A 7,846-nucleotide genomic window follows, 5' to 3' on the forward strand; every position below is an offset into this window, starting at 1 on the left:
AGACTTTCTTGCACTAAGATTGAAAGTTCTTTGTACGAGAAAAGAAATAGGACTAACACCTTCAGTTATACAAATTCAAATATATTAAATGACCATTTAGATGTAATTGGTCAATAGAAAATTAAGTGAACAAAGTGGTCTGTGCACTTTGAAAAATTAGTCTTTGCAGTCCTATGTTGGGTTATAATTTGCCCAACATGTATAGAATGTGACTTGTTGGATTAACGTTCAACACACGCGCGTGCGCGCGCACACACACGCACACACCCGCGCGCGCGCACATACACATGCGTACACACACACATTTGATTTAAGAGTTGCTTCAAATATTATATGCGTCAACTGTAATTGTTGATAGGTTTTCTCTGCTATGAATATTATCAAGAATTGAATGTGAATTGAAATCACAAGAGAGATGGATGATTAAATGATTGTTTATTTAATTTTATATAAAAAGGTTTTTAAAGAAATTGAAAATTAGAAAATCATTTAATGTTTTTAAAATATGAAAAATTGCACACAACAACTATGATGTATATTTTCCTTGAAAAAAAAACTATGATGTATATTTATTTATTTTTTTGAAGAAAACTATGATGTATATTTATGTTTTTAAAAAAATTCATTTAATGCTTTTTAATTATATGTATATTGCCTTCCCTACTCGAAACATCTGGGTCTGTCCCCGAACGACAACCACGATAATATTAATTTTTTTGTTGATAGAAACCATAGTATAACCAACGTGCGTTAACTGCTCCGGCATGAGTTAAATCACGTTCGGAACACCAACGTGGGTTAACTCACGTTGCTAACTTTTATGCTCTTTCAATCATTTTTTCCATTGTCAGACATCTTGACTATGGGAATGCGGATTCAATTTGGTGGTAATAGTTAGTAATTAAAAGCTACGAACCTCATTGATCATCGGCAAGAATTCACTAAGCAGACTGCAAAAGTACCCCATCATTATTACCCTGAAATAATAATAGATTTTTTTTTTTGAAAGACTGAAATAATAATAGATGAAATTAGTTAAAAAAAACAACAAAATATGATAATCTCCGTCGCAACAATTTGGATAGAGAAATTATTTCTCACTTTTTTATTGCTTCTCCTATTTGTTGGTCCCTTGATATCCATCCCATGGCTTCCATAGTTCAGCCAACCTTACAAAGCTAAATAACTACAAAACAAAATTATAAAGAAAATCCAAATTCTTGTCAAAAAAAAAAATTCCAAATTAAAAAATATTTTTTTAAAAAATATACTAAAATGATGAGATTATTTTATTAAAAAAATGTACCTTCTCTAAGCATCAGCCACTAACAAAGGCTATGGGAAAATTTCTACCAAAAAAAAAAGGCTATGGGAAAATGTCTTGCTATGTCCTTCGATGTCACTCTCATCTAATTCAATTAAAAAAAAAATAGTTATATTCTATCAATTTAATAAAATGAAATCAGAATCAAACGTTAGTGAACAAAAGATAAACCTTTTTGCTCATGTAGGCTTTATCTGGATCTGCTACAATTGGAGAGAAAGTTCCAAGAAAAACTAAAATTTGTTTCCCATTTGTATTGTACATTATTTGAAAAAGAAAAAAATGTCACCAACGTGAGTTAACTCATATTTCCGAACATGATTTCACTTACGTCGGAGCAACGTAAATTAACGCATGTTTGTTATAGCGAACGTGAGTTAATTCACGTTGGTTATATCGAACATGAGTTAACTCACGTTGGAGTTATTTTCGATAGTTTTGGTGGGAATGAGCAAAAATATTTGGAGAAGAGCAATTTTCTAACGGCCCTATGTTGAACACATTGTGGGCCTTGACCCTCATTTTTATTTGCAAAAAAAAAAAATACCATTAGTATGATACAAGCTCAACTGAAAAATGATCTTTGTAATATCACGCTTGCTCGCGCACACACAAATATACTATAATATACATATTTTGACCATCTTTTTAGTAGGTTATAGTATAGACGGAAAAAAACATGTCGGTATATTTGATTTAAGAGTTGCTTCAATATTAGATGCGGCAAGCGCAATTGTTGATAGAGTTTTCTCTACTATGAATATTATCAAGAATTGAATGCGAAATCGCAAGAGAGATGAATGATTATATGATTGTTTATTTAATTTTATATAAAAAGTTTTTTAATGAAATTTAAAATTAGAAAATATTTAATGTTTTTAAAATATGAAATTTATCCCCGTGAGCTTAGCTCAATTGTTAGGGATATTGCATATTATATGCAGGAGTCCGGGTTCGAATCCCGGACACTCCACTTCTCCACAATTTAATTGTGTGAGCTCTAACCACTAGGCTACTTGACAAAAAAAAAATGAAAAATTGCACACAACAACTATGATGTAAATTTATGTTATTGAGTGTAGTGTGCGAAGGAGAAGGAGAAGGAGGAGGAGGAGGAGGAGGAGGAGGAGGAGGAGATCTAGAACGAATTTCAGTCACAAAATAGGCGGTGTAAACCAAAAGAGTTCTGTGAAGTGCAATATTTATACTTTAATCTCTAGCAAATATCATCGTATGAATGTTGAATTATGCTTCAGGGATAGATTTGGCGTATTTACGAGAGCCAAAACTCATTATATACAAATCACTCTTGATGTTCAAATTAGTGATGTTGTTGGCTGTTGGAACAACTACAAGTCAGCTAGTACCAAATTTTTATTGCTTTATAAATTTACATGAATAGATGCCCTTAATGGCCACATTAAAATTACATGAATTCAATATTCTTGCATGGACTTAATTACTTCAAATTTTTCCCTTTATCGTTTTATCCAAAGCTTTTGTTTTATTGAGAGGCTTCCTGTGACTCTGTTTTCTCAGCACCAATTCCAGGTTACATGTTAGGAGTTCTATCTGCTTGTCTCTCAGCATTATCCGGAATTTAAACAGAGATTTTTGATGAAGAAAAATAACGACAGCTTATACTGGCAGAATATACAGTTGTACATGAATCTTTTTTCTTTTGTTTTTGTTTTTGAATTTGTCATCATATCAAATCTCTAGATAGCCATGTGGACACATTTGCCATTGTGATAATCTTATAAACTATTTATTTCAAAAGCTAATTCTTATCCATTTTATCCCCCCTTTTCAACTATCAAGTGAACATGGTTATTTCAGGCATCAAGAAATGAATGCTCTATTTTCATGTTGACTAAAAAGGAGCATAACATAGGGCTGTTAACTTGCACTCACCTAAAAACACTAAGGTGCAAGTTAACAAGCTGCACCTACTTGTACTTTACTAAAACACCCTTTTGTCTCTATTAAACTTTATTTTAATTAAAAGGACATTTTTGTAAATAGCATAAATAATATTTGTTTATAATAGAAAAACATGGGTGTTTTGGTAAATAACTAGTAGGTGCAAGTTAACAAGCTGCACCTACTTGTACTTTACTAAAACACCCTTTTGTCTCTATTAAACTTTATTTTAATTAAAAGGACATTTTTGTAAATAGCATAAATAATATTTGTTTATAATAGAAAAACAAGGTTGTTTTGGTAAATAACTAGTAGGTGCAGCTTGTTAACTTGCACCTTAGTGTTTTTAGGTGGGTGCAAGTTAACAGCCCCCCATAACATATACTACTATTGAAGTTACATGAATTCTAGTTACTATATTCTTTTTTATTTGTCGTTTTTTTTCTTTCTTTTTTCGGTTGCTTTGTTTTATGGTTAATACAGTTGAATTTCCACTATTGTTGGCATATCCAATAACATAGCATAACCAGTAAAGGTATATCTTTCAACTCTCTTGCAAGCCTTTTTCCTCTTTTATTTTTCCATACTACATATATTTGTTTTTGAATTTGTCATCATATCATATATCTAGATAACCATATAACATAATTGCACAAACACGACCGTTTGTCCTCTGATTTAATGGTATGATAAAATGTTCATGTGTGCAGATCCATACGAAGATAATCCCATTGAGTACGAGAGAAAGAGAAAGGGGGATCAAGGGAGTGAATCATTATCTTGCATGCATTATTCTTTACGGGGTATCACTATATATCAAAAAGAATTTGTTGTTTTTACTCTGGGTAAATAATCAATAAATCTTACAAGGAAGGCTTCACTGTTCTACCAAGGATCTTGTAGATCGACCCTTTTGTAAGGGTTTCCCCACATCGTTCGCGTCCAAATTTCAAGCTCCTGTTGTCGTTTTCGTGAAATCCATTTCTTCTCTTGCGGGTCCATGGAGATTTTTGTGTCAGTGTACATCCATACAGTCGTGGTGGACCATAATTGCATGTGTTATTGCAGCTTCCCGATAAATTCGCACTATTTGCAGGCAGTTAAAAAGGATTCTGAATCGACGCATTTTCCGGTAATCATGCAATAGGGTGCGATTATTTCATCCTGGTGGGGTTAAAATTTTGAATCGTCCTGTATGGTTTTGTCTATTTGTATTGATTGCAGTTTTGTCGGGTTGTTCATGTGTGTAGCTTTCAGATTGTATTTAAGCTCGCGTTGTGTGTGTTTTTCCTTCATCGTCCCATTTCTCTGCATTCTGTTGTTGTGGTAGTAAACCATTCCAAGATGGACTCATGGAGAATTAAGGTTAGGATGAGTTAACTTTTATTCAATTGCTCCATCTTCCTATTTTTTTACTGCTGTTTTTTATTTTGTGTTCTTGCTGCTTTGTTCTTCCATTTGCCATTCCTTATTCTTTGGAAACCTCAACCATATCAATTCTCATAAATTTCTATCTTCTCCATAATGGGAATAGAATGCATTGTAGGTATTTGATAAAAGGCCTATGAGTAAAATTTGGTGTTTAGCATCATATGTTTTTGGTAAGAGTTAGAAGAAAATGTTTTTCAACATGTGTTGCTCATATCATGCCATAAAGCATCTGAAATGATACATGGAAAGAGTTTTGTTAATGTGATGAATCATATAAGAAATTGGAAGTTGATGTTTGTAATATAGGAGCTGGTTTAGTTCTAATTCCTAGTTATAGTATGACTGCTTTACCCTTTACTTTATATTAGGTGAGTTCTGCTGTTTATAATGGTTTTAGAGGAATTACTGCAAAGAGAGGCTCTTTTGGTAGATCTCCTGATCAGGAAAAGAAGAAAGGTGTGCCATGGACCGAAGAGAAACATAGGTATGGAAGCTAATCACTTATATTCAATTATTGCTTATTGTTTTTCTTTTTGATTAATTCATTTGTGTGTGTGTGTGTGTGTGTGTGTGTGTGTGTGTGTGTGTGTGTGTGTGTGTGTGTGTGTGTGTGTGAAACAATATATGAAGATTTCCCTGTTTGGTTATTTGAAATGTAAATCAGTTTTTAAAACTGATATTAGTGCATGTTTGGAATCTCGGATTAGTGAAGTGAAATCATGTTTATACGTAGTTATTGAGAGTTAGGTATTTTCTAATGGTGTTGTGGTCTTTTACATTTTGATATGGTATTTATTAGTTAACTCAAAATAATGAAACAAAAAGTGCATATGTGATATTTATTTAAGTTGATGAGGGGTTAATTAAATTTTTGATTATTACGACGAAAATTCATTGACATGTTATTTTCTATTGGGTCTGAAAAAGTATGGAAAAGCTATTTGGAGAAACCTTTCAAGGAATTTTGTGATCATTAGGACGCCAACACAAGTATCTAGCCATGAAGCTCCAACAAGTAAAAAATTGAATTTGAAGGTGGTGGCAGTGTAAGTGTTGTCCTTATGCTTAAAAGGTGGTTCCTATTGTAAAAAAATTAATTTCCTTTTCCTTTCTAGAAGACAACTTTACTATTTTGGTATGGATTTACCTACTAAGATATCATGTATATTAGCATTTATCATCTATTACCAATGATATTGTAGTAAGATGAGTATGTTAACTCAAAACCTCCAGTCTTAGGAGGGACAAAATATTTAGTTATTGACTTAACTTCATTTTAGTGGGTATGTGTATGACTTTTGCAGTATATATCAATCAATAACAATACTCTTCACACTTTCACAATATTTCTTCTTTTTCTTACAGTAATTATGACGAGGTTGGTAGTGTGACCTGATGCATGTTTTGTTACAGATTTACCAGCTCCCTCTTACATTCTGTTATATTTTGGCTAAGAACCTTATCTCTTTTGCATTTACTAAGTTGATCTTTTATATGGAATTACACGGCCAGGGTTTGGTTTTTGACAAAAACGAGTAAATGTCTTGAAGGTTAAGGCTGGATAGATGTTTTCTTTCCATCACTCTCAGTACTGGAAAAACATGGCAAATTACACTCAACTTTTTGTTTCACTTTCTCTGTTTGACCGTTGAATTGCTGTATTAGTTCTGCATTGAGAAGAACCTACTATTTCAGAATTTGGCCATAAAAATTGCATTTGAATCAGGTGATATATGGTTATGACTTATGTGACAAGAGTGTTCTGCTAATTCTTTGTACCTCAATGTTACTTTTCCTTGCTTAATCAGTGTTAGTTCACAAGATGATAATCACTATTGGTACATTGTAGTATATCAGTATATCTTAGTCTTAGTAGTTATCTGAACTGAGGTTACTTTCATCAATAGGAAATTATTGATGTATATTAAATATTCCCTTCTGGCCAGACTTGGCTTCTTTATGAGTATGAACATAGAACACTGTCTTTAAGCTTCGGCTGCTTCCACGTTCCCTTTAATGTATTTGGATTTTTGTTTTGCTTTCCTTATCTCTCCACCTTCTTTGCGTTCTTTTCTTCATTTCATCTTTGGCTAACAAATGTTATATCTTTTGTATGATTTTAGACATTGATTGTGTTTATTTCACTCATTTTGCAGTATCGGGTTTGATATAGGAACGGCATTGCAAAGTTCAAGGTATGGATAGTATGAAGAACTGGAAGTGTTGTGTCGATTTGTTTTTTGTTTTTGGGGGTTTTATATATGTGTCGTTCCTTTTGAAAATTTATCAACCATTCAAGGTTTCTCCTTTGTTTTTCTACATTTTAGTAAAGCTTTGAGACCATTTCCATTTTGCTTTCATCTTTCACTCATAATGATTTGGTTCTTTAGAAGTGTCTGCTATTTTCACTGACTGTAGATGAAGGTTGGACATTCTTTTACATTTTTCTTTGGCCTCTATTGTGGTTTTGTTTGAAGGTTATGCTTCATAAAGTTTGCTCTTATGTATTGAAAATTATGTTTTGTTTGTCTCAATTAAAATCCCTTAATGTTTTGATATCTTTTCTCTATTACAGGTACCATTTTCCAATTTATTTTGCTTCAAGGTTGAGGAGAGTAGACTCAAACTTGTATATACACAAGAGGAAAATAAATATAGTAGACGTGTGTCTTCCCTATGTAGACATGTATATTATTTACTATAGCAGAAAATTTTCTAGCAAGGAGTATTTGGTTCAATTATAGGAGAAAAATTACTATCTTCATGTATTTTCACTATGTGGACATGTTAGCTTTGATTCTCTATCCAAGCGATGTATGAAGCAACATATAGAAAATTACTAACATGTAGAATTCTATATGGGTTGCTTCATATTGCTTCTATCATTTTGTGGATACAATAAACAATGTTTTACTCATATTATTTCTACATTCCTCTTCAAGCTTAGACTACTTTGGAATTGTAGCTTAAAGTTGTGGCTGCCTGATACTGGTTTGATTCATCTAACTCTAGAGAAATTGATTCTGGTTGGATATGCCTTGATATATTAGTTTAAGAAATGTCAAAACTTTATTGTAAAATTTCTGATGCTAAAGATACTAATTGCATTTTATACTTTGGGGCGAGAAAGAGTTTACACCTCTTTGAGTTTTTATGTATGCTGCTGGT

At 32.4% G+C, this 7,846-nt stretch overlaps 1 protein-coding gene across 15 annotated transcripts; it reads left to right on the forward strand.

The window, feature by feature from the left end:
* The first annotated feature begins 3,626 nt into the window (after nt 1-3,626).
* On the forward strand, nt 3,627-7,624 carry LOC146903180 (uncharacterized). 15 transcript variants are annotated; one of them, XR_015022523.1, is made up of 6 exons: nt 3,627-4,612; nt 5,047-5,162; nt 5,606-5,750; nt 6,044-6,056; nt 6,191-6,873; nt 7,254-7,624. XR_015022523.1 is itself a non-coding variant. In XM_085735016.1 (5 exons), the coding sequence occupies exons 2-5, from the start codon at nt 4,592-4,594 to the stop codon at nt 7,420-7,422; spliced, it is 345 nt and encodes a 114-aa protein (XP_085591142.1). In that variant the 5' UTR covers nt 3,627-4,395; nt 4,498-4,591; the 3' UTR covers nt 7,423-7,624. The 15 variants fall into 15 exon arrangements, 2 of the variants coding, with proteins under 2 accessions (XP_085591142.1, XP_085591141.1); XR_015022525.1 differs by having other exon boundaries at nt 5,606-5,724; nt 6,044-6,404; nt 6,835-6,873; XR_015022524.1 differs by having other exon boundaries at nt 5,606-5,724.
* The last annotated feature ends 222 nt before the right edge of the window (nt 7,625-7,846 follow it).

The sequence above is a fragment of the Medicago sativa genome, chromosome 8 (genome assembly GCF_051527215.1).
Source record: "Medicago sativa cultivar Bolivia chromosome 8, Bolivia_mono, whole genome shotgun sequence".
NCBI classification, from domain to species: domain Eukaryota; kingdom Viridiplantae; phylum Streptophyta; class Magnoliopsida; order Fabales; family Fabaceae; genus Medicago; species Medicago sativa.